The 27,687-nt window shown below is 39.7% G+C and overlaps 2 protein-coding genes across 4 annotated transcripts; both read left to right on the forward strand.

The window, feature by feature from the left end:
• Positions 1 to 452: 452 nt before the first annotated feature.
• On the forward strand, positions 453 to 7,459 carry emc3 (ER membrane protein complex subunit 3). 3 transcript variants are annotated; one of them, XM_047158352.1, is made up of 9 exons: positions 453 to 702; positions 1,189 to 1,374; positions 3,673 to 3,730; positions 4,035 to 4,128; positions 4,278 to 4,382; positions 4,646 to 4,727; positions 4,916 to 4,995; positions 5,204 to 5,286; positions 6,373 to 7,459. In XM_047158352.1, the coding sequence occupies exons 2-9, from the start codon at positions 1,220 to 1,222 to the stop codon at positions 6,499 to 6,501; spliced, it is 786 nt and encodes a 261-aa protein (XP_047014308.1). In that variant the 5' UTR covers positions 453 to 702; positions 1,189 to 1,219; the 3' UTR covers positions 6,502 to 7,459.
• Positions 7,460 to 7,608: 149 nt separating this feature from the next.
• Positions 7,609 to 26,382, forward strand: usp4 (ubiquitin specific peptidase 4 (proto-oncogene)). Its single transcript, XM_017479975.3, has 22 exons — positions 7,609 to 8,298; positions 9,528 to 9,655; positions 11,416 to 11,546; positions 12,609 to 12,735; positions 13,264 to 13,409; positions 14,665 to 14,726; positions 14,824 to 14,976; positions 15,150 to 15,267; positions 15,929 to 16,102; positions 16,290 to 16,448; positions 16,754 to 16,978; positions 17,237 to 17,320; positions 17,470 to 17,564; positions 17,978 to 18,160; positions 18,370 to 18,593; positions 18,806 to 19,027; positions 19,109 to 19,179; positions 19,265 to 19,380; positions 19,536 to 19,685; positions 21,969 to 22,072; positions 22,448 to 22,536; positions 24,621 to 26,382. Exons 1-22 carry the CDS (start codon positions 8,150 to 8,152, stop codon positions 24,741 to 24,743), a joined length of 3,033 nt encoding a protein of 1,010 aa, XP_017335464.1. The 5' UTR covers positions 7,609 to 8,149; the 3' UTR covers positions 24,744 to 26,382.
• Positions 26,383 to 27,687: the final 1,305 nt, after the last annotated feature.

Genomic DNA, 27,687 nt, shown 5'->3' on the forward strand with positions numbered 1-27,687 from the left:
TCTAATTCATAATTCATATAATTCAGCTTCCAAGCTCCATTTTTTCGTTTGCAGATGCATCATAGTTTGTTAAAATATAAAAATATACATTAACCTTATGATACTTATGGGACACCCTACATTTTGGAAGATGAGTCTTAACTTGACACAAAAAAATGATTAACACACGAAATTAAATAACGCCTTTTCAAGGGCACTTTTAAAATGGCAGCATAGTAGCTATTTATTTCAAATATTTAAAACTGCTGTAAACAAAACATTTTAAATTATTATTATTATTATTATTATTATTATTATTATTATTATTATTATTCACTTACGACACTATTATTATGTAGTCGCCATTTTGAAAACATCGTCGATGAAAGTCAGCTTCTAATTTGACACGTAGAACACTAAGTAGGGTACAGAAGCTACACAACATGTGAAGTGCACTTACATTAGAGTAAGACGCCATTGGGGATTCGGCCATTGACTTCATCGCATTCACAATGCGTCTACTGCTAGCCGCTAGCCAGCCGAGCTGATGCAGTGAAGGAGCACCGATGTTGTTGGGTTCAGACGCCGCCCGAGTTTGACGTTAAAGGAATAAAACAAGTGTTTGATACTTACAAGGTGAAACAGCAGTGGTTGGTGAGAAAAGTCCCCCAAGGCGAAAGCTAGCTGTTTTCTCTTATCAATAGCTGAACGTCGAGGTTTCCAGTAAGCCGCTAAAGCTAGCGCTATTATTGGCAGTTTAGAGTCAATAATAATACACTAGCCAGTGTTAGCTATGTAGTTAATATTGTTGTTGATATTATAAAACGATGGGCACAACAGGTCTCATTCATACGACAGTCAACAGTTTACAATGTACAATAGGTAGCTAATAGTTTGATTGTCATAGTTACCTAGCTACACGCAGATTTAGCTTTAAGTGACAGGTCAGTGTTTTGGCTGGCTTTCATTAGCTAGTTATTTTAGATAGCTCCTGTGTGGACTAGTTACCCTAATGTAGTTAGCCTCCCTTTCTCACTTAACCAGATAGCTTGGGCTTGTCTTCCGTTCGGAGTAGAGGTCAGCCTTGAGTCATGCTTAAGGTTATCAATACATCTGAAAGCGTCATCTTTATTATTATTATTATTATTATTATTATTATTATTATTATTATTTCTTTTATGGACCAAAATGTACTTTCCCCTCTTATAGATTGGTCCGGTCAGCACCACTCTATTAAATCATGGCTGAACCAGAACTCCTGTTGGACTCCAACATCCGCCTGTGGGTTGTGTTACCCATTGTGTTCATCACTTTCCTCGTCGGAGTCATTCGTCATTACGTCTCCATCCTGTTACAGAGTGACAAGAAGCTCACACTGGAGCAGGTTTCAGACAGGTAACTTGCATATTCGGGCTGCAGCCAAATATCCCTAATACAAAGTAGGAGAAAAGCAGTATGCCAAAGGAGTAGTATGTCCGAATTCTCAGTATTCATAAAAGAGTAGGCGAGAAATATCGGGATGATGTGCTGCTTCCGCAGAGATTCTGCAGTGTAGAACCACTAGACACTGTGGACACTGCGCTATCCCATAATGCAACGGGACTGGTGCACAAGAGCTGTTGGAATTGGCACCGCATAGTACGTCCAGATTGCATCCATCATGCTTACCGCTTATACCAGTACGTACTGTATCAATGGCCAAGCAGTAGGTACTGAGTGTGATGTGGTAGGTACTGTGTCGGATGCGGTAGGCAGGTACTGTGTCGGACGCGGTAGGCAGGTACTGTGTCGGACGCGGTAGGCAGGTACTGTGTCGGACGCGGTAGGCAGGTACTGTGTCGGACGCGGTAGGCAGGTACTGTGTCGGACGCGGTAGGCAGGTACTGTGTCGGACGCGGTAGGCAGGTACTGTGTCGGACGCGGTAGGCAGGTATTGTGTCGGACGCGGTAGGCAGGTACTGTGTCGGACGCGGTAGGCAGGTACTGTGTCGGACGCGGTAGGCAGGTACTGTGTCGGACGCGGTAGGCAGGTACTGTGTCGGACGCGGTAGGCAGGTACTGTGTCGACTGCGGTAGGCAGGTACTGTGTCGACTGCGGTAGGCAGGTACTGTGTCGACTGCGGTAGGCAGGTACTGTGTCGACTGCGGTAGGCAGGTACTGTGTCGGACGCGGTAGGCAGGTACTGTGTCGGACGCGGTAGGCAGGTACTGTGTCGGACGCGGTAGGCAGGTACTGTGTCGGACGCGGTAGGCAGGTACTGTGTCGGACGCGGTAGGCAGGTACTGTGTCGGACGCGGTAGGCAGGTACTGAGTTTGATGTGGCAGGTACTGTGTCGGATGCGGTAGGCAGGTACTGAGTTTGATGTGGTAGGTACTGTGTCGGATGCGGTACGTACTGAGTCAGATGTGGTAGGCAGGTACTGTGTCGAGTGCGGTAGCTGCTGTGTCGGATAGGGTAGGTACTGTATGCACAGTATGCGATTGCGGATACAGCTTAGATCTCAGCATTGCTACACAAGACATGTGTCTACCAAACTGGTCTCCTGCTTTGTGTTTAATCATGGTGTACTCTCTGCCTTGGGTTCAGCTTGAGTTCATTATCCATGCAGTTGATGGAAAAACCTCAGGACTCTGCTGTCAACTATTTATAATTTTTAAAGGCCTTGTTAGATCAGAATCCAGACGCGTCATTTCCAAATCATATCCGAACAGGATGCTGTGAAGAATCTTCTCTGCGTTCTTGACCAGTGTGTCTGATTTGCCTAACTGCACACCGCACATTAGCTAAGTATCTATTCACTTTATGAACATAATGCAAGCGATAAACTGAAATCTTTCATGCCAGCAGCTCATTTAATTTAAATAGATGTTTTGTGATAAACATTTCTGTTCCTACAGCAGTCTGCTCTTGCATACGTTTTGTTTTGTGTTTAAAGAACAAGTTGTATTTTTCACGTTTCTGCGGGACCAGATGTGGCTGACAAAAACACAGGACATAAAGAGAGAAAAAAGAAAAAAAGTGTTGTCCTCCTCAGTGTTGTGCCCAAATCTTTCTTCCTCCATGGCATAACACCAATATTTATTAGTGCATATTCCAAATAGATTTTTGTAAAGCATTTATGAATGTTCCTTGGATCTTGTTTAAAGTGGGGAAAAATTGTATCCTGCTTTTCCCGCTAGTGTGTTATATTGGTTTGATGTAGCAGATGCACATGATGATATGCCACATGACACAAAATTTATGCATAATTGCAGTGTTTCCCCAGTCATTTCCACTATAGTTTCATGCTGCATTTAACATAGTCAATTTATCCCCTAGTTAAATCGAATTTAAAAAAAAAAATTTTTTTTGATGCAAGATTATATTACATATCAGTAAGCTTAATGTGAAGCACAGTTTTCCCTTCATCAACAATTTTCATGGTGTGAGCAGTACAGCATCGTCATTTTCTCATAGATGGCATTTTCCAGTAGGTTTGAAATTATAGGTAGTAAATCTTGTATTGTGAGTATACATACGAAGCTAATAAGAGTGTGAGAGGGAACTCTCAGGGGACAGGAAATTTGTCAGCAACCTGAAAATGACATTAAGATGTTTGTAAAACTTGAATTTTCTGAATTTAGCAATACATATTTACTTTTCTGCTCCTCTGTCAGTTTTAGCAGTTAATTTCTGTTTGTTTATTGTATAGCCAGGTTCTCATTAGGAGCAGAATATTGAGAGAAAATGGAAAATACATCCCTAAGCAGGTGAGTCCATTACTTTTGTCACACTGAATTCTTGTATGCTTGTGGATTATATACAACAAAACAAAAAGGGGGAAGCAAGGTGCACGGTTTATGAATATATTATTTTTCCGTACATAAAATACCTGATGCTGACTTTGTGATCAAATCATGCTGTTTTAATTAATGTAGTAACTAACCTAAGCCAATGAATTCTACTTCCAAATTTAATCACGTTTAACAGCGTCAAATAATCAATCCTCAATGTTCATCCAGCTAAGCAGATAGAAATGTAAGCAATATTTTTTATTTATTATTTTTTTAATAGTCCTTCCTGATGAGAAAATTTTACTTCAATAACCCAGACGATGGATTCTTTAAAAAGACAAAAAGAAAAGTAGTGCCTCCTTCCCCAATGACTGGTAAGCACTGTGATTTTATGTGAAGGCCAATGCCATATCTTTTTTTTTTTTTTTTCATGACCCATCTGTTTTGATTCAGTTGTGATTAATGTGCCTTGTCAATATGTGAAAAATATGTATTCATTTAATGTGCATATTTATCTTTCCAGATCCGAGCATGTTGACAGACATGATGAAAGGCAACGTGACAAATGTACTTCCCATGATCCTTATTGGTGGCTGGATCAACTGGACCTTTTCTGGGTTTGTCACAAGTAAGAGATTATACTTGAATCGTGGACTGAAACTGAGATTTGGTCAATTTGTGTTGTAAGAGCATACATGGCAGTGGTCATTCGGTGGAAGGATACCATGCTAAAACCACTTTTATATCATGTTAAAGTTTTAAATGATATAAAAGTGTAGGCTCTTTATCGGTGGATTTAGTTCTGTAAGCATTTGTATCATGCATACTTTTATATTGTACATATGAATGATTGAGCGCTGGCATCTTTAAAACTAATGGTTCTCTCCTTAGCTAAGGTACCGTTCCCGCTCACACTCCGTTTCAAGCCTATGTTACAGCAAGGGATAGAGCTGCTCTCGCTCGATGCATCCTGGTAAGTGGTCCAGCAAGATTTCCTTACTTCATTTATGGCCTTCTTCTAATCTCGTGGTAATGTACCTTAATGATTTTCCTATCAATACAAGATTTTCTCCTGTCTCAGGAAACATGTAGCAAAACCGAATGGTTAAATATCGAGAAAAGGATTATCCAGTGTGCCTTGATGATGGTTGTTCTTTTCAGGGTTAGCTCAGCGTCCTGGTATTTCCTGAATGTCTTTGGACTGAGAAGCATGTATTCTTTGATTCTTGGACAGGACAATGGTAATAACTTTTATTTTGGTTTCTTAGACTTTATTGTATATGTTAGGACTTTGGGGAGTATTTCAAAAACACAATTATATACAGTGTATAAATAGATACGTCATGTTTGAAATGACTGCTGTTAATTTAGTATTCGTTCCAGCGCATGTCATATGAAATAAGTGACACTGTTCATTTAAATACTATTGATAATATTGTCCCATGACAGGTGCAGATCAGTCTCGCATCATGCAGGACCAGATAAGTGGTGCTGCTATGGCGATGCCTGCAGACACAAACAAAGCATTCAAGGTATCCAAGACTGAGCTATATTTTTACATTTTAATACACACTCAGAAGATGATTATTAGATACACTTACCATAAAGGGTGCAGTTTTAAGGTATTTAGTGTGTTGGTATGCATAGTTTACCTAATAAAAAAAAGAAAAGAAAGCTCCTTCTCTGTTCACAAAAATGTTGCTGCGTCTGATACACTTGTACATGTGCAACACGCATCAGGTCCGTGTCACTGCCATGCTGAAAATTGTCAACTTCGCAAATAATATCTGGTAGGTCCTATGGCAGTCCCTCAGTCCTATGGGCTAACAAACTGTGCAGAGCAACCGACTGGCTACAGTCAGTAATAGTACTTGAACAAGATGAACCTCTGTATTAGGTGTACTTGATTAAAGTGGTCTCTGAGTGTAATTGTTCGGTTGGTGTAGATTTATACATGTAAGCATCTGAAATGATGTGCTTTGACATAAATAACACTTATAAAACAAACTATAAGCCTATTTTAATGATCAGTGGCTTCAGATTGAAGCCCATATGTGCACACAGTCACCATTTCCACTGATGAACCTTTTAAAGAAATCTGGAACTCTCCTACATGAGAACCACACAGTTTTAGTTTTAGAACTCTGAGAAATTATAACTAATGCAAACTGTGCTACAGATACATCATTTCATATTTGTGCAAATTCTGTTTTGTGGACAACCATAGTCTGTTCTTTTGGCACAAGTGAAGTCAGTATTCAAAACGAACCTACTGCTCCCCAAAGGCTGGTGCAAAAGTCCAGAGCTTTCTGGAAGGCAATATGATTTTTGTTTTTTTTTCTTTTTCTTTCTTTTTAATGGAGCCTCTCACAATTTTTAGTTTTGTTCAACCCAGTAGTTTCTGCAGAAATGTACTGGAGCAGGAACTAAAATTGGTCTTAAAATTGGAGACAGGCTTTACATTTAAGATCCTGTAAAGGTTCCTGGCTTCCTACTAAGTTTGCGGGTTACTGTAAAGGTTCTTGAAGTGGAAAGGCTCATACTAGCAGAGACTATGAGGTTTGCAACAGAAACTTGTGTATGAAGAATAAAAGTAATTTTCTGTTCTCCATCCTCAGGCAGAATGGGAGGCTCTAGAGTTGACAGACCATCAGTGGGCATTAGACAGTGTGGAGGAGGATCTGATGAGCAAGGACTTGGATCTTTCTGGCATGTTCAGCAAAGATTTGCCAACAGGAATTTTCTAAAGGCATTAAAGACATCACCTTAAAATGTAATTACGGTTATATTGTGTGGACCGGTTTGGAACTAATGGGACACATGGTATTTATTTTAGAGAAGTTGTGTAAACCTCACTGCAGACATATCTAAGTGTGCATGTACTGTTCTAGCTGAATTTCTTTTGGTTTACCAAAAAAAAAAAAAAAGATTGAGACCTTATAGAACTTTATTTGAAATTAACCTTCATTTTAAATATTACTTTCTTCACTTTCAAAAATATAGTAGGACCCATATAATAGCTTGTGCCCTGGGGTGTATACTCTAACTACTTTCATCGGTCACCAACATGAGTCTTGGATTGATTTGAAGTATGTTTGGTGTAGCTGAAACCTCAAACTGAACCAATTACCTTTGTACCCATATCATTCGGTTTAGTCTTGTACCCCAGCACATTCACATAACATTCCCCGATCATTATTGTATGTATTGAGTTTTTTTATTCTTTTTATTTGACTAGATGATTAACAGGACCATAGAAGATGGTCCATAAAAGTTAACGCAGTTTCCTAACGTACATGGAATTTTGAAAATGGACCAATTGCAATTCAGTTATATAAAGAGTTGTCCTTTATTAACAGTGACAGATTTTCATCCGTTAAGAGGGTCAGTGTCAAGCTTTTAAGTTTTGCAGATTTCCTGCTTTTAAGTGGTAATTATCTTCAATTGTGTTTGAGCAGGAAATCGCCAAAGTATCCTCCACGACTGATAGTGCAAACCTTTCATAAATTTCCTTTAATCACCTGCTAGTCTTTTAACAGATATTACCCATTCATGTTAAGTCATTGTTTTACTTAGGTGTTTGTTTTTTTTAATAACTATTATTTATTTGATTTTATTTTGTAACATTTCATTTTTGTAAAGCGACACCTTTATGTACTTGCAGAAGAAGTGTCCGTTCATAATAGAACTCGTTTTCTAAATCAACAGCGTGTTTGTGCCATAATTAATTACCTTGGAAGAATTATTTTCACGTCATAGTGCTTTTCCACTGACCTTTGGTTCAACCTCAAATGAGTCAGTACCCCCTGTATAAATGCACTAAAAGGTTTTGAATTAACGACATCCACACTATATCTGGTACACTATATGTCAACTTGAGGCATTTGGGACGTAGCCGCTGTGCTCGCTGATCTACAGCGTACTGCCCCACCGTTTCTATACCAGTGACTATAATAAACGGGGTTACGGCAGCGGCTCGAAAGCTTCATTTATTTTCTTCCTTCGGTATTAAGTTCAAACAAAGTCACCAAGACTGTTCAGTAATAGTTTGTATGCGTTTTAAACATATGCCAAGTCTATTTTGATAAACATGCGGTGAATACATCTTGTACAAAAGAGTTTTTTTAAGCAAACCCCCGCTAGCATTAGCTAACTGCTCGACGGCTATATACGACTGATTTATTCTAATCGTTGGTTAATTCTTATGAAAAATATTTAGTGTTTTGGAGAATGGTTTATGAAGTGACGCAGTTCTACTATTTAACGCATGTGACTGCAAATCACAGGAGGCGGACGGGCGTGCGCGCGCGCGCGTGTGTTTAGTTTAGTTAGCTTAGCCACACAAACGCGTTTCCTCCAGCTGCACGCGCCCTCGGCGGCTTCACTCAGTGCGCTATGGCGGAGGGAGGTGGACCCGAGCCGGGTAACGCCGCGGAGCCCGTCGCGGAACCCGTGCCTGCTCAAACCCCGCTTCCTTCAATCGATAGTCAAAAGCAGACCATCGGAGCTCTTCTGAAAACTACACTCCGAAAAGGAGACGAATGGTAAGAGACTTGACACATCGCCGGTTACGTTGGCTCAGAATTAGCTAGCTTGCGGTCGCGTGTAGTAGCTGTGACTGAGCTTGTGCTAGCTCACTGGAGCTGAACCCCTCTCAGTCAACTCAGGTCAGGGAAATGATTAGCGCTGAGCTCGCTAAGCTAGGCTATGTTGCTAGTTGAACAGTGGCAAAGAGCTAACACTCTCGACACACACACGCGGAGTTAATGAGTTACCGTGACAGTATTTTAGTTGTTTTGTTTTCCAGCACGTTATGTAGTTAAAACGAGTCGCGTAGCTGCGCGGATAATTAGCTGGCTGCTTCACCAAGTTGTTGGCTAACATGTTATTAGCATGTCATTAGCATTTACGGGTTTAAATTCAGTCGCTAAAACACCGCTTTAGTTCGACCAAGTTTACAATAATAATAATATTATTAATAATGATGATGATGGTGGTAATAATAGGGCGCTGCTGAGCGAGGAACTCGTCATTTTCTGATAATAACAAGGAAAGCTCTGTAGACGGCTCACTAGCACGTTAGCTTAGCTACTGCTGCTTTAACCAGGTTAGCTATGATAGTTAGCTATACTATCGTTAGTTTTGAACGATGGTTTAATGATAAACAGTTTTTGATAAACAGGATGTATTTTGAAGTGTATTTGTTGCCAGCTACTCAGCTGTTAGTCAACATGTTATTCGTTTTAGTACCCAAAGCTAGCTCTAGTTAGCTATGCTACTGCTTTGTCATGGGCACTGGATAACACCCAGAGACTGTGACAGCAAAAGATCATCAGACATTTCAGTAAGTAAAGCGTGAGGTGTTTGTGCAGTAGTATGAGATTATAATCCTAAAGGATAGCTGATGGATTTCGCTGTGCAGTGGTCAGGGGCGAGCTTCACAATGGGCTGCTCGGTGTAGTCTAGTGAGGGAACTTGTCTTGAGTGATGATATTATTATTATTATTATTATTATTAAAGATTGTCACTGAGGTTCTAGCTTTCCTCAGTAAAGTTTACTTGAGTACAGGTCAGACAGTTCACCTGCCTTGAGTACTGGGTTGAAGGGAATCCTCGCTAACGAGCTTATACAGTGGCAACAGGCATGTCTTTAACAAGCAGATTAAAACTTCAGTGCTGACAGCCCTCTGTAGTGCTTTTTTATCATGCTTTTTAATTGTGCTTTTTGATTTTGTGATTGACAATCTTTACCCATTGTGTCGGTTTTCTGTAGGTTTTTGATTGACAGTCGATGGTTCAAACAGTGGAAAAAATATGTGGGCTTTGATAGCTGGGATTTGTACAACGTCGGAGAACAAAATTTGTATCCTGGACCCGTCGACAACTCTGGCCTTTTTTCAGGTAAGACTTCCATCCGTTTAAAAAAAAAAAAAAAAAGAAGAAGAGGAGATTTTTCCACTAGAAAGGGTGGGAAGAGTTTTGCAAAAATTTATTTTGCCTGCGAGTCTACTTGTGCACCCATGTACGTATCCACACTACACTAAATAGATAGAGATGTCCAATGAGTTTATTCAAGGAATAGGCTCTAACGTACAGTCATGTCCCAGCACTGTGATAAACTGTTGTACAGGGCGAGTGATCACCGTTGGTTTAAAAATCAAAACAAAACCCTCCCATACAGTTTCTAGCTACAGCCGAGCTAAGTGAGTCTGTTGCTGAAGTGCTCTGCTGTTGTGATTGGATGTGAACTGTTGTCCAGGAATGTCAGTAGTAGTTTAGTTTCCTCCTTTCCATGACCACATCGTAACTGTCCAGGGAACATCCCAGGACAGAGAGAGCCACCTTAATCAGTTTATTGAGCTTCCTTGCTTCTCCTGCTCTAACATGGCCACCCCAGCATATTTCTGCAAAGAAGACAGCACCTGCTGGTAGAACAGACCAGTAGAAGCTCTCCAACATCTTGCTGCAAGCATTAAAAGACCTGAGCTTCCTCAGAAAATAGAGTCTGCCCATCCCCTTCCTGTACACGGCCTCTGTATTGACTTTCCAGTTCAGCCTGTTGTCCAGTTATATGCCAAGATATTTGTAGGTGTCAACCAGCTCAACAACCTGTCCCACGTTGTTTACATGGCCAAAGGTTTGTGGACATATGACCATCACAGCCATATGCAGTTCTTCCCCAAAAGGTAGAGGCACACAATTGTATAGGACGTCTTCGTATGCTGTAGCATTAAGATTTGCCTTCATTGGAACTTAGAGGTCCAAACATGTTTCATCATGACAATGCCTCTGTGCACAAAGCAAGGTCCACGAAGACATGGTTTGCCAAGTTTGGTGTGGAAGAACTCGACTGGCCCGCACAGAGTTTTGATCTCAACCCCAGGTCCAAAATCTAGTTGAAAAACCTTACCAGAAAAATGGAGGTTATTATAACAGGAAAAGGGGACATAATCTGGAGTGGGACACTTATGGGTATCATGGTCAGGTGTCCACAAACTTTTGGGCATACAGTGTATTTATCTACTGCTACAGAAACGGACGATGATGTCGCATGGGTCATGGGAAAATACACTATTACATAAATATAAATACACTATACACGCTATTGACACTAACTGTTCACACGACTATATCGCTGTTGCTGCTGTGCTCAGAATCTTCCATCACCAAGATAATACCACTCAGCGGTGGTTCTGTCGTGGTCCGTTTCCATCACAACTTGTACAAACTCTTCTCTAACCTGCTTTTAGTTTGATAGTATTCTTTGAGCCCGAGCCTGACCTGTTCACGTTAACTTGGGGATATATTATTGATAGTCCACAAAGCACGTCTGGGTATGTCACTGCGGGTAAAGGCATCTTCCCAAAGCTGTAAATGCTAGTTAGCATCTTGCTGTTGATTTCTACAGAAATGCTAGCATACAGTTCTGAACGTAGCGATAGTGTGGTGTGAAAAGAAAGCAAGGATGACTCGTTGTATAATTAATGATTAGCATACTGTGCTTATTGTTGTTAAAGGTGACCAAATGCATGTACTGTTTTTTTATTATTATTATTATTATTATTATTATTATTATTATTGACTGAGTGATGTAGGTTTTTCGTCACTAATAAAAATAGCTAAGACTTTAAATTTATATATCGCCAATGTTTGTCTCGCAGACCAGGAGACCCAAGCGCTGAAGGAACATCTCATAGATGAGTTAGATTATGTCCTAGTGCCTACAGAAGCATGGCGAAACCTTGTCAGCTGGTACGGATGTCTAGAAGGACAGCGGCCCATCGTCAGGAAGGTAACACGCTTCCTGTTTCTCTCTGTGAAGGTGCCGTTTTTTGTGGGGTGGTTGTATTTGTTTATTATTTGTCTATTTGTTTGTTAGCAAGTGTGGTGCTGTTTTGTAGTTTGTGCAGTAGTGATAAACAATTTAATCATCCCAAGCTGATGGCCTAAACAAAGAAGACAGAAAAACTAACATTTCCAGCCATTCAGGAGCATAGTGGAGGGCGTCATAATGTTAACAGCTGTGCCGTCAGGAACTGGTACGCAGTAAGCAGACCATGCTGTGTAATTAGTCATGATTTCTGTTGTTTCTATTGAGATCATGTGATTTTGCACATAATACGGTGTGCGCACAAAGAGGACACGGAATTCAACACAGTGCACCTATAAAGTCTTCAGACCGTTAGATGAAGTTAGATCTGGCTGCGTTCACGCCATGTCGGGGTTACTGTAATTACTAGACGACAACCCGGGAGATGTTCACGTGCTCAGACTCGGAATTATGTGACATTCAATTATCCATCTCTGTGCTAGCGTCGTTAAACTGTATCGTATGTCTTTTCGTTTAATCTTCCGTTATTAAGACATTAATAACAGTCAATTATACAAACTATTACACAAATGTTACGAGAACTACTTAACGACATTTTACTGTTGAATCTGCCGCCGTTTTGAGTGTTTTTCCGCATGACGTTGTACAAGTCGGTGCTCTCAGAAAATTCCTCGTTTACAAGTTGGAATTATAAGCTCGACGTGAACGCTTTCACTGTAACGCACATGCATGTGAAAGGGAATCGGAGTTCAGCGCAACACTGGTGCAGGATCGGAAATAATATTGCATTATTCATTTTCTAATCATCTTCACCATAAACATTATTTATAAACTGTTAGATTTGAGACTTTTCACGTGCATATTTTTTTTCTTTTTCGTTTTTTTGAAAATCAAAAGTACAGTTTTTGGCCAAAGTTTTTCAGTGGCCGATGATTTTAACATTTCTAGACTTTATGCATATTTGAATCCATTAATGCTAGATCCGAGTTTGTGTTTTTTTTTCCCCCCTCCCGTCTTTCTTAGGTGGTCGAGCATGGCATGTTTGTGAAGCATTGTAAAGTGGAAGTCTATCTGTTGGAGCTGAACCTGTGCGAGAATGACAACATGGACAACGTGGTCACTCGCCATTTCAGTAAAGCTGACACTATTGGTATGAGAGCATCAACTATAACATCATGACTTCATAAAGATTTCAAACAAACGGTGTTGATTTTATTTTAAATGTAATGGATTTGTGTATTTTAAAGACCTTTTTAAAAATTTTAGACCTTTTTAGTATTAAATTGTCTTAAATGAAAATGTATATTTTCTATTGATTTTAAGGGTTTTAGGCAATTCTTATGTTTTCCCTCAGTGATCATCGTACACACACGCACACACACCTACCTGGTAATATTATAAGGTCAACGAATAGATTGATTAGATAACTTCCATCTGTAGCTGAGAGATACAGGGAAAGTCCAACCAGAATTAGCTGAGGAGCAGCAAATACTCCTATACTCCATGAGGACTTCATATTATTCTGTATCTGTGCATTTTTGCCCTACAAATTCAATATATTGCCCAAATGTGAGAAACGCTAGAAATATTTACTTTTTTTCCCTGAGCTATAATGAGGATACTTGTAGACACCATGAAGATTGTGTAATTTTCCTAATGGTTTGTCATCCTGCTTTAGATACCATTGAGAAAGAGATGAGGACTCTCTTTAATATCCCATCAGAAAAGGAGACTCGGTTGTGGAACAAGTACATGAGTAACACTTACGAGCAGTTAAACAAGCCTGACAGCACTGTTCAGGATGCCGGGCTTTTTCAGGGCCAGGTAGGACATTGCCCAAGGCGTAACACTCCCTTTTATACATCTTAAAGTATAATCAGGCTCTGTATTCAGCCAGGTAGTATTAATCTGGGTGGGTTTTTTGCCATAGCTAACTTGAGTGGAAAAGATTTTCTAAACAGCAAAAAGACATGTAATCTGAGGTTTTTCCACATGTGGCTCAAAGTTAGATTTTGGGACATGCGTCTCAGTTGGATTTCATACGCGTTTCTCTGCACCAGATATTTAACAAGAACAACACGGAGGAAAACCATTGGAAAGGCAGGACAGGGGAGGATCATAGACTGTAAACATACAATCACTGGGTAGAACCTCACATGACTGTACTGCCGATTTATAGATCTAATTTCAGTTTTTGAATTTTTTTTTTTTTTTTTTTTTTTTTTTTTCAAGGGCATAAAAAATATATATACACTACCGGTCAAAAGTTTGGAGACACTTGACTGAAATGTTTCTCAGGATCTTAAAGATCTTTTGATCTGAAGGTGTATGATTAAAATATTTGAAATCGGTGTTGTAGACAAATATAATTGTGCCAACATATTAATTTCTTTCATTAGAAAACTCATTTTATTTTACAAAAAATTTTTATTTTATTTTTTTTTTGGAGTGAAATATTCCGAAAAGCAGCCAATACGTGTCCAGCATAGGTGAGAACTCCTTTAAAGCTGTTTAAATAGCAACTCGGAGGGATTCCTCAAGAAATCGTTTGAGAAATTTCCAAGAGTACATTTCTGAAAATTCTAGGCAGAAAGGGTCTCTATTTTGAAAATGCTAAAATATTAAATTATTGACTTATTTTGGATTTTTTTATCACAAAATAATTCCCATAGTTCCATTTGTGTTATTCCAGAGTTTTGATGACTTTTTTTATTGTTATTCTAAAATGTGGAGAAAAAAAATAAAGAATGAGTGTGTCTAAAGTTTTGACCGGTAGTGCATATATAGATCCCATGGTCTACCTTTAATACCGTCAACTTCCTGAATTTCACCTGCCCCACATTACTTGGACGTTTGCCAACACTGCAATTATGACAGCTAATTAGGAATATGCGAGTAAATATGACTACAGTCCAAATGCAGAAGTCCATTTTGGTTACTTGTTATTTGCAATGAGAACTAAATCATATGTGTTTCTGTCTGAACATGACCCAACTGTCACAGTAATTTAGCATATCAACTATCAACAGTGTGTCTGCTTCAGTTTTTCTGTTCCTAACATTGATCTGTTTGCCCTCAGGTACTTGTGATTGAGAGTAAGAATGAGGATGGCACGTGGCCCAGACAAGCCTCCCATCCCAAGTGAGTATGTTCAGATTTACCTTTACACCATTCTACATTTCTGTCAGTATCAGTTGCTGCCTAGCGTTTTGTTATTAACTAATTTGTTTACTTCCAGATCCAGTACAGCCACCTCTAGGACTTTCACAACGTCACCGAAGCTATCCTCCAATTCCTCTGCCACCATTTCTTCCACAGTGACCAATGGAGACAGCAGCAGCAGCAGCAACTCGAGCTACATGCTGAACAACAGCACCTCGGGTGGAATCAGGTCTGTTCCTCCCTCACGTCTTTATTTTATCATCTAAATACAGTCAGTATGTTTACATTGAACTTGTTTGCGACTTAACTTTTATGTTCGATCATTGATCATCATCATGTAATTTTGCCATTACATTTTTAATATTTATACAAAGAGAAAACACAGCTGTTCCTCTTCTGCAGGTTGGGAGGGTACAGCTCATACAGCTCATCCTACAGTTACAGAGAGCCTGCTTCTCAGCCTGGCCTGTGCGGCCTCAGCAATCTGGGCAACACCTGCTTCATGAACTCTGCACTCCAGGTACATACACGCACTACTCACCCAATTGCATGTGTTTAGATGGTCTTCACACAGCCATTTCTTAAAGATCCTGATCTTTATGACCTGTGCATTTGCAATCACACAAACCTACACTATCAGTTTGGAGACATTCAACTGAAATGTTTCTCATGATCTTAAAAACCTTTTGATTTGAAGTTGTATGAATAAATGTTTGAAATGTTGAAATATTGTAGACACATATAATTGTGCCAGCATATTAATTTCTTTTATTAGAAAACAAACCTATTATTTACAAAAAAATATATATATATTTTTAGTGGATGACTTGGAATGAAATATGCTGAAAAGCAGCCAGTGAGTGTCTAGCATAGGTGGAAACTGCTTTAATACTGTTTAAAAAGCATCTCAGGGGGATTCAAGAAATGCCAAGAATACATTTCTGGAAATTCTAGGGAAAAAGGGTGTCTACATTGAGGATGATAAAATATATTAAATTATTTTGATTTATTTTGGATTTATCACAACATAATTCCCATAATTACAAAGTTTTGATGACTTTATTATTATTCTAAAATATGGGGAAAAAATAATACAAATAAAGATTGAGTGTGTCTAAACTTTTGACTGGTAGTGTATGTTTGCACTAAAGTGCTGTGCATTCCTCATTTATCTCTTCCAGTGTCTGAGCAATTCGCCTCCACTGACTGAATATTTTCTGGAGGACAAATATGAAGCCGAGATCAACCGAGAGAATCCTTTAGGAATGCGTGGGGAAATCGCTGAGGCCTTTGCAGACTTGATCAAACAGATGTGGCTCAGCCGGAGCAGCTATGTGGCTCCACGTACTTTTAAAGTAAATCACAATGCCGTTATAATTTTAGTTCTCAGTCTATCAGGGAGTTTGATTTACATTAAAACATCCTGCCTGGACTAGAAGGCTCCAAGTTATAACATTTGGCATAGTATGGAAAGATTAAATGTTCTTAACCAGTGCTATGTTGAAAGTGCTCATTGGGAAGTGCGGTGTCTCTTCTGCACAGACGCAGGTTGGCCGTTTTGCCCCTCAGTTCTCAGGGTACCAGCAGCAGGACTCTCAGGAGCTTCTGGCCTTCTTGCTTGATGGCTTACATGAAGACCTGAACCGTGTCAAGAAGAAGCCTTACTTGGCCTTGAGAGATGCAGAGGGCAGGCCAGATGAGGTATTTCACAAGCAGCTGTAAAAATGTTTTGCAATATGGCTTGTGGCTCTCGCATGCACCGAACCTCACTAGTGAATGTTTTCCTTACCTTTTGTCATGAAGTAACAGAGTGTTACTTCATGTCAAGAGTGTTAGTTTACATATGGTGTGTGTGTGAGAGAGATGGGAACATTATGTATAATCAAGTTTGTTTTGAAGTAATGGGACAATTTAAGCAACTGGTCTAGTTAATGTCACAGCAATGATGTGATAGTCACTTTGTATACAGGGGAAATTTAAATCTTGTCATGTTTCTGCTTTGACAGATTGTGGCTAAAGAGGCATGGACAAACCACCGGCTACGTAACGATTCCATCATTGTGGATATCTTCCATGGCCTGTTCAAGTCCACGCTGGTCTGCCCAGAGTGCTCCAAAGTGTCAGTCACTTTTGACCCTTTCTGCTACCTCACCTTGCCACTGCCCATGAAGAAAGATCGCACCATGGAAGTGTTCCTGGTCCGCAACGACCCTCAGTCCAGACCCATGCAAGTATGAGTCAATAGCATTTTTCCAATCGCAGCCTGGTTCTGTCTTTAAAATGCGTCATATAATGTAACGCATCACATGCTGCTAAGACCGTTTATATTTGAATAGCGTTGAATAAAATAGCCTTGAACCTTGGACCTTCAGTTTTATTTTTGCAGCATTTGGTCAAGTGATTCGCTTTAAGTAATGGTGTTAACAAGTGGCTAGGTAGGATCAAATGAATAACATCACGATCTTCCCTCTATTCTCCATCTCTCCTAGTTTCGTTTGGTGGTCCCTAAACTAGGTATAGTGGCAGACCTGTGCAGCTCGTTAGCCAAGCTATCTGGAGTTCCTGCAGAGAATGTGAGACTTGAAAAGCATATTCTGTTTCTTTTATACTTCATCTGCCCATTTTTATCCTCACTTGCTGTTCATTTGCTGTTTGTATGTAATTTGTGTCTTTGTACCATTTTTTTGTTTTTGTTTTTTGTTTTGTTTTGTTTTTTATCTAGATGATTGTGGCTGATGTTTACAATCACAGATTTCATAAAATTTACAGAAAGGATGAAGGTCTCAACCACATCATGGAAAAAGATGACATCTTTATGTGAGTCATATAATTGAATTGATTTCGTTTATCAACAGTGTGAACTTTGTAATGTTTGCGTTGCGCTCCCACTTTAATCTGCTCAAACCACCACCAGTGTGTAGCATCCACCTGGGTGATGCAATGGCAACCATAGTGCGTCAGAACACCCACCACACACCAGCTAATGGTGGAGAGGAGAGTAGAGTGATGTAGCCAATTAAGGGATGGAGATTATTAGGGGGCCATGGTAGATAAGGACCAATGGGGGAATTTTGCAGGTTTTAATGACCACAGAGAGTCAGAACCACAGATTAACATCTCATCTGTCTATCGATTGATCATTATTTAATTACTGAAACCAACTTGTGCGCTTTGCCTATTTTATCATCTTGAGAATTTAACAGCTGTCCTACTGTATGTATGTGTTTTAGCTACGAGGTTTCTGAGGAGGACAGTGAGCGGATGAATCTGCCAGTATACTTCAGGGAGAGAGATGTGAAGCACAGCGGAGGCTCCTCGTGCACCATGCTGTTTGGTCAACCACTCCTCATCACGGTTCCTCGCCACAATCTCTCACCAGACACACTGTATGAGCGTGTACTTGAGAGAATTGGGTGGGTGTGAGCTGCATTCATCCTATACGTTTATCGTTACCTTTTTGTTATTACAAATTAAGAAGCTCCTAGCCTCTTGAATGTAATTAATGGCACTGTACAGATTTAATATGCGTATGGTAAAGGGGTCTTTTGGGTGTAATAGTTCTCAATTTGTTTATCAAAATTTACCAATACTAAAGATCATACTTTTTCCTTGGATTCTTTAGGCGTTATGTGAAGCACTCACAGGGTACCATAATGGAGAGCAGAGTGTTCGCTACAGCCACATCCTCTAGTAGCCATTCAGACCGAGGAGATTTAGCGTCTAGCCACAATGCAGGGTTAAGTAGCTGTAGCAGCCCAATGTCCAATGGGGCATCCAGCAGTGCTTGTTCTACCACTGGCAGCAACCACTCTGACACATGCAATGGGCCCAATGGAGTGTGTGATGGTAAGAATCATTTTTACATAACATTTGCCAAGTACAGTTTTGATTGGATGGCTGATAAGCTATGTCTGTATTTTGGAGATATATTATGCTCGTTCGTTGATTTTTATGAAGTCGTTGCTTCATTGATTGATTCTCTATGAAAGAATAAATGTTTCCAGTTATTTATTGAGAGTATTTTAGCTTAGTCTTATTTCTTTTTGGGGTATTTCCAGGTGAAGAGGAAGCTATGGACCACCAACTGAGCCCGGATCCAGAAAGCAGCCAGTCACAGACTGTAGAAGGGGTGGACGAGACCTCGGAGCCTGAGAACGGACCCGTTCCTACCACTGGAAAGACTTGTTCTTCTCGACCTAAACTTTTCTCCTTTAGCATGGTGAACTCCTATGGCACGGCTAATATCAGTCCCTTAGCTGGCAACGTCCTCAAACTCACACGTAACGAATTGTCGTTTTCTTTCATATCAGATTTGTTTTTAGAGATCTGAATATTTGAATGACCAATAATGTTTTTTACAGCACATTCCACAATAGCCATTGACTGGGACTCAGAAACCAAAAGACAGTGCTACAACGACCAGGAGGCAGAGGTCGGCATAGTTTGTGTTGTTTTAGGGTGAAGTCTGTATGTTGTACTCATCAGAATGATGTCAGCTCTGCTGTCTCACTTTCAAGGCTTACGAGAAACATGAGAGCATGATGCAAGCGCAGAAAAAGAAGGCCACGGTGGCTCTGAGGGAATGCATCGAGCTCTTCACTACCATGGAGACTCTTGGAGAGCACGATCCATGGTAGATGCTCTCACCTTTTAAAATGAACAGCACCACACTGCTAGATTGTTGAACGTGGTTCACTTTATTATAATGATTGTTAGGAAAAAAGTGTTTCTGGTGAAATTCTTTTGTGTGAGCTGTAGAGCACCCATTTGCGCTGTCTCACTGAGCAGGTACTGCCCCACCTGTAAGAAGCACCAGCAGGCTACGAAAAAGTTTGATCTGTGGTCACTACCCCGCATTCTGGTGGTTCATCTGAAACGCTTCTCTTACAACCGCTGCTGGAGAGACAAACTGGATACTGTCGTCGATTTCCCCATCAGGTCAGACACTACAAGCTACAGGAAAATTGACCTTGAATTACATGAAGGCTCTTTTTTTTTTTTTTTTTTTTACATTTTATTTTTTATTACAGTGTGCATCTTAGCATGTTTTTCCTAGTATGTGTTCATGCTCATAAGATTTGTAGATTATTTTTGAAGTATCAAGTCGCTCAAATGAGAACATTTTCCTCCACCAGATGGCAGCAAGCTGTTAAGACAGACCCCACAGGCATAATCTTGTATATAGTTCTGTCTAATCTGTTTGTGATTGTACTGAAGGCTTTCATGCTTAACGATTATGATGAGATTGGCGGACATAGCAGTTCAGGTTAAACCTCTGCAGGTACAGTGAAGATTGCCGTTTTGATGAGAACAAGTGGATGCGTTATGAGTACGAAGGATAGATGTAATTTGTCCGTTGCTGTAATGTTACTATTCAGTCCCTCCAGGATTTTGCGATCGCACAAATGAACGCAAGATCAAGGAAGCGCCATAATATTCGGAGGCGCTCGCAATTTTTCTAAATTAACGCACATTTTCCACAGGTTTGTCACGTCATGTGATGTCATCACAATGCTAAAAGTTCTCATTTACCAACAAACATCACTGCGAAAGACAATTTCACGCAATTGCAATTTTGCCAATTCAAGTAGATTTCCAAAAAAAAAACCGTAGCAAAATCAAGCCTTTTTTTCCGTGACGATCACAAAAAAAACTCCCCGAAGTCCTGTTCAGACTGACTATATAGCCTTTCTCTCTGATAAGGTGCTGGTGCTAATTTCAGTTTCAGATCATGAATTTGTCTTTGCACTGAAAAAAATGTTACATTTAAATCTTGCCACGTGATAATCTGTGAAAACCCGTTTTACCGCTTTAGTCAAATGCTTTTGACGTCGAAGACTGATTTTGCTGTGGTAGTCAAAATTCCATATTGTAAACAAATTCTTTGGCTGTGTGTTAAGATCACAGGTCTGGAACGTGTGTGTCAAGCTGATTTGGTGCCGTTGTGATGATAGACAACCCATAAAGTTCTGATAGTGTCAGAAAATTTCGATTAACATCTGAGTGTGATTGCTGCTATGCTGCTTGTTTAAATCCCACTTATTGGAGGTCACACGAAACTCCTCAAGATTGCTCTTCTCTGCCATTCGAAGCATCATTTGTCCAGGCATAACTCTGCTACCTGCATGCCAGTAGCTTATTTCTGTTTGTGACCCCATGATCGTGCTGATGTAAGCAGAATAGACAGTATAATCTGACATGGAAAAACATGTTCTTAGACAATATGCTGTAGAATTTGGCCTAGGTTTTATGGGAATCGTCTTTTACGGAGTCTTACATAATCTTAAGACTCTTGAAATCACACAAACCAGATTTTGTATATTATTTTTATGCCATGCGTTGCGAATACATAATAGATGGACTCTTAAAATAAACAGCAACAGCTCTAGCACCTTGCCACTGGGTAAAGCATCATTATGTGCTGCAGGTTCACTTAAATATCCCATGTCTAGATCATGGTAAAGAATTTGAGTACCTTAATACAATCAATTTACCACAAAGAACAATACTGTGAAGAGTGTTGTATAATTTCTATTTGCTCAGGTTTAGAGTCTCTCAACGTAAAGAGAACCAGGAAGCTGTTAATTTATTACTTCTGTGTCACTTTTACTTCAGAGGAAGCTCTACCTTTTTTTTTTCTTTCATTTTAAAACAGAAAAAGCAATCTGAGTTGAGTATATTCTTAATTTTAGAATCCATTCAAAATATAATAGGATAACGTTATTATATAACTCTATAATTTGACTGTCAGTGCAGTCCCAATGTCCACAGTGCAAATGCTAACCTTAGATGGGTACCTGCAGGATTTCTTTGAAAATGGCCGCTCGAGTCTTGGTGCAGCTGCGTGCATACTGTCTGTATCATGTGTAAACATTCTGGTTCAGCTGAGGTCTTTTGCTGTTCTTGTTTAACATGTACACTGGTTCGTATGATGAAATTCTATACTTCTTTCTCTCTACGGTTCAGTTGATATGTTGTTGCTCAATGTTGTATAACAAGGAACACAGACTGTGGTATCCTGTTATCAGCTATTTTAAACAAATTTGAATGGTTTCCAGTTCCCTTGACAAATAGCAGGTGGGGGTCAGTCGAATGTTTATACAGTTCTTTGGTTCCGTGTTTGAATTGGCCCAAGCAGTCTAAAGCTTGCTATTTAATACAAATGTTTCATGAAGCTTTTGCTGTGATGCTAATGCAATGCTACCTTGTGTCATCCCACAGGGATCTGAACATGTCTGAATTTGTCTGCGACCCTAAAGCTGAGCCATATATATACGACCTTGTTGCTGTCTCTAACCACTATGGAGGAATGGGTGGAGGCCACTGTGAGTTTTCTATTAGCATTCTTTACTCTTGTCGACCCCCCCCCCCCCAAGAAGTTAATATTTATTCATCTTACTCACTGTGACCCAGATTTTTTTTTTTTTGGCTGAGTATTTTCAGTAGTGTTTTGACATGCTGTTGGTGAATGATGACAAGTTTATTTGTTCTTTAATCACCTGTTCCCTCTTCCCTACTTCCCTATCAAGTATCTCTTTTGTTTGCTTTTTGAGTACAATATTTGAATTGACACCTTATTGTTAGGAATCTGTCCATAGACGGTAGATAGCAATAAACACATTTCTTGTATTTGCCCTGATGAAGGGGAAGACTTCAGGCTCTTGTACAGTTTCAGTAAGTTTCTTCATTTCCTGTTACAGATACTGCATATGCTAAGAATAAGGCTGACAGAAAATGGTATTACTTTGATGATAGCAGTGTGTCCTCTGCCTCTGAGGATCAGATAGTGGTAAGATTCTCAAGTTTTCTTTCTTTTGTCTGAATACATTTGTGCATCTGTCTGTAATCTAATGATTGCTTTTCATCATGGGAATAACACTGACTAAATTTTTTTTTTTTGTCTCCATCAAGTTTATCTAATAGAAAAGTTATAACTGTCAAAACAGAGCTGGTATAAAGCAGAACTGATATTAAAACCTCACTTTATATTTGCTTATAACACAGTGCCATTGGTCAGATGGGTTAGAAGGTGTGCAGTTATTTTTCAGTAAATGCACAACTAAAGTAGTTCCAGTCAGGTCTTGACCGCATTGCAGTTCTATAGCAGTTTGCCAAGTTAACTGAAATAACGGAAAAGTTTGGTTATATATTTATTTATTCGTTGTATTTTCTGCAGTATTAAAAAAACGAAAAACCCTGTGAACAAGTAGGCTTATCGATATTTATTTGTTGTATTTTTATATTATTAGCATGAAATGGGGACCCCCCCCCCCCATATAACTGCATATCAATGGCTCAAGCCTCCGTTACTAGTTCTAAAATGATGTTTTTGAATTCGGTTTGAGACGGGATGCGTAATAAATTAGTTCCACACACCTGGGCATTTTAACAACGAACAATGCCTCTTAACAATCTCTTGAGGTTGTGGTAACTGTGGAATAATTGACTCTAGTCTGTTGAATTATTAGAAACATGATGCACCCCCGCTTTGCATCGTGGCCATATTACCCGTACTATCGTGCGTTATTTCCAAATAATTCTATGGCCCGTCAAGTATTCCTTACTTATGACGCATGGTTGTGACAGTATTCCCAATGGCAAGGTTTGTTTAAACAAATGTGCTTGTTCTAATGTTATCGTTTCTATAGCAACAACTTACACTGGCACTTGTATTGTGGACAGTTCAAATAAACAGCTGGTAAAAAAAATGTGCGTAATCATTTATATGGTAAAGTTTTATGCGAGATGTTTATTTAGCATGTTTGAGTTAGTGTTCGCACTTGAACAGTCAGAGATGTAATTTTGTTTTCTGACCTGGGAATGTCTTCAGTACAGAGGTTGTCGATGGAACAGTATCGCTGCTAAGTGAAACCAAGAATTAACTTGTTTCACAGACTTTCCAGAAGATGTCATTCTTTAACAAACAAAAAATTATTAGCATTGTTCTATTCCTCACATACACTTTAAGGCCAAAATTTGTGTGCACCTGACCATCACACTCGTATGTGATTCTTCCGCCAACTATTGCCACAATGTTGGAGGTGCGTAATTGTATAAGGTGTATTTGTATACTATAGAATTACAATTTCCCTTCACTGAAACTAAGGAGTGCAAACCTGTTCCAGCATGACAATGCCCCTGTGCACAAAGCGAGCTCCATGAAGACATGGTTTGCCAAAGTTGGAGTGGAAGACCTCGAACGGCCTGCACAGAACACTGATCTCAACCCCACTGAACACCTTTGGGATCTGAAATGGGTTACTGACTGGACCCCAAGCCTCCGCAGCCAGCATCACTGCCCAACTTTACTAATACTCTTGTGGCTGCATGAGCACAAACCTCCACAGCCACACTCCAAAATCTAGTGGAAAGCCTTCCCTGAAGAGTGGTGTTATTATAATAGCAAAAGGGGACAAAATCTGATATGGAATTTTCAAAAAGAACATTTGTGTGTGATGGTCAGATGTCCACATACTTTTGGCCATACGGTGTCTGCCACAATATGATTATTACATTACATTAAAGCATTTGGCAAATGCCCTTATCCAGAGCGACTTAGAATTATCTCATTCATACACACTGAGCAGTTGAGGGTTAAGGGCCTTGCTCAACGGCCCAACAGTGTCAGCTTGGCAGTGCTGGGATTTGAACTCGTAACCTTCCAATCAGAAGTCCAATGTCTTAACCGCTGAGCTATCACTATTATATATTCTGTAAATAAATGAATGATACAGGAATATGGCTGTGATGCAAACAGCAATGAAACCTGCTAGAAACTGGCTTGTACAATGTCTGTAGATATAATTGGAAACTTATCTCTTGACATCCGGTGTTTGTATTAGTTTAGTCATGTGATCGTCTGCTCTTTTTCAGACTAAGGCAGCCTATGTGCTTTTCTACCAACGGCGAGACGGAGAGGGTGCATCCAGAACCACTCCCTCTGCATCGCTCGGAGGAGCTTCAGATTCTCCCGATGACCACATGGACACCAACTGACTCTCATTAGGCACGGGCACTGAAATAAAAGCTTAATAAAAGAACAAGCGATCATTGATTCACATCCCAGGTTTTTCAGTGCTTTGACACAGGAAGTCCAGCATTTTGTGCTTTTAGCTTCCTCCACTTATTTTCCATGCGTAAATAAGTTCCATGAGGATAAATAAAAAAAACACAATAAGAAGGAAAATAAATAAATGAGAATTTTAGTTTTAATTGTGACCTGACTTTTTCCCTGCACTGCTCTATTAGTTTAAACTAGAAACAAAATAAAAATTCAGTCTTGCTTCATGTCAAAAGTTTAAAAATGTTTCATCAACTGCTTTGCAATGAAAGTAAATTATTTTGTCACCCAGTAGAATACAGAAAGAAGCCAAATGTTTTGTGCTACATCAACCAAAGTCGTACGGGTCGGTGATGTTTAAGATTGCCAAGACAGGGGAAATGTATGCAAAATTAGGATGTTTAATTCTTTCCCCTCTATAGTCTCCCATTACACTGAAATTGTTTAGTTAAATGTGCCTCTTGTGAGGAATAGTGTCTTCTCAGAAAAATCCTTTTGTCCATTAAACCTTTAAAAGGAGGCTTTTCTTAACTGACTCTCCACCTGAGATTTCAGTTGAGTCTTTAACACGTACTTCACTCTGAAGCTTGATGCCTGGAGTGCATAGCATAGGCCAAACTATAGCTAAAGTTGTGAAGAAGATGATTACACTGCTGATCTTTTTATTATTGTGCTGCTCTCTGAAATGTTAGCACTAGCTGCCTTTTTGCCCCAAGAACTGTTAAAAGGGGGCTCGTGTGAGTGGATTTAGTTTTACGTTTAGTGGTACACTTACATATCCAGCTTGTTTGAAAGGCACTGAGGTTTATAATACATGCCATTGTTTGGTTGAGACCACGTTTGCAATATTCGATGCTTCTGATTGAACTCTTCCACTTTGGTGAAATTTTATGTCATTATTTTTATTTGCTTTTTGTTTTGGGACTTTCTGCTCGCCTCCCAGGCCAGATCGAGAGGCGCGTCGAGCCACTGCTCGAGAGTGGTGCTAAATTTGAGACTTGAAAAGGCTGCAGCTCTTGGCAGGAAACTTTAGGTCGATGCTATGTAGAGGCTTTACACGTTCACTAAATGCGATATTACTCTGTCCTACCTGCCACCCTGTACATTTTCAATTTGCTCTCATCGGTTGCAGGATTATTTGCATTTTATACATTCTGGGAGAATGTTAAGAATGTACCATCAGTATGCATCACTGATCTTATGCTTTTTTTGTGGAATAGCAGCATGCACTTGTCTTGAAAAATTGTTGGTCAGTCCCCATGTGTTTATCTCTTGTCAGTCTGACATGCTGAGATAAGTACATGCTTGATTTCCTGCTACAATATTGTACAACATGGAGCCTAAAATAATGATATACTGGCCAATGCATTTTTTTCTTCTTTTTTAAAATGCCGCATTGTCAGAATAACATCCGTTTAAAAAGATTCATTTTCAGAGATGTTGCCTAGATGTAAATAGTCATGTACTATCTGCAAAATAGGAGATCTTCTTTGTGTTCTGATATTTATCATGGCAATATGTGCAAGGGTTTTGAAAACAATGAAATCAAAAAGACAATAAAGAATTGAAGCCTAACTGGGGAGTGATGTTTACTTGTTCATAATGATTTACGGTCAATGCTAGAATTATTGGCAAATGTATAATCAAAATGAGCAATTATACAATGTGTGGTATCCTGAGCATAAACGTTTGGGGACGTTCTACAAAATACTCGTTTCAGAATTATCAGTACTTCTACAATTAATATTTGGTGAAGCAAGACCGCTCCAAAGCAACGATGATCCACTATTGTGTGTTAGAGCGGGTATTAGATGCTTGTCCTTGTATGTAGTCCCTTTGTCACCAAACATAGCAGTGGTGCTCATAACCACAATCTTTACCCTCAGAGCACTTTATTATGAATTCCTGTACATCTACTCATTAATGCAATTATCTAATCATCCAATCGTGTGGCAGCAGTGCAGTGCATAAAATCATGTGGATACGGGCAAACAACCGTTGGAATGGGAATAACTGATCTCTGATTTTGACTGTGATATGATTGTTGGTGCCAGATATCCTGGTTTGTTTATTTCTATAATTGCTGATTTTCACGCACAAAAGTCTAGAGTTTACTCAGAATGTTGCAATAAAGAGAAAAACATCCAGTGAGCGGCAGTTCTGCAGTGGGAAGAGCCTTGTTGAAGGGAGAGGTCGATGGAGAGTAATCAGACTGGTTCGAGCTGACAGAAACTCTACAGTAACTCAGATAACCACTCTGTACAACTGTGGTGAGCAGAAAAGCATGTCAGAACGCACAACACACTGAATGCTGAGACTGCAGTGGGCACAGGCAGTAGAAGAATTTCTTTGATCAGACTATGGTTTAAATATGATTATGTAATCAATCGGATCTAATCAAAAGTTAAAATAATCAGAGTGATAAGAACTGTTTTATTTCCACGTACTGGTAAGGCCACCACTGTTGGAGAAGATGCACCAATGTTCAAGCACATGTGTGTATGCTGGTTTGCAAACAGACTTCCTTTATACTCATCAAATAACAGATGGATGAGCTTTAGAGTTTTGAAAGTGTTTAAAATAGTGTATCAGGATGGAGTCCGGCAGTCGCTTTGCAAACCGACTCGGCTCTTGTTACTTCGGTAATAAATTCTCATTTCTTTTTGGCATCAAAAACCTTGAGACTCTGAAGTTTTTAATTTTGCTGAAGAAGATTCCACAGCCAGGCTCACCAAAACTGGACAGTTGAAGATTGGAAAAATGTAGCCTGGTCTGATGAATCTTGATTTCTGCTGAGGCACACACATTTCGGGTCAGAATTTGGCACCAACAGCATGAATCCATGGACCCAACCTGCCTTGGGTGAACAGTCCAGGCTGG

This window comes from Ictalurus punctatus, chromosome 11 (genome assembly GCF_001660625.3).
Source record: "Ictalurus punctatus breed USDA103 chromosome 11, Coco_2.0, whole genome shotgun sequence".
Lineage (NCBI taxonomy): Eukaryota > Metazoa > Chordata > Actinopteri > Siluriformes > Ictaluridae > Ictalurus > Ictalurus punctatus.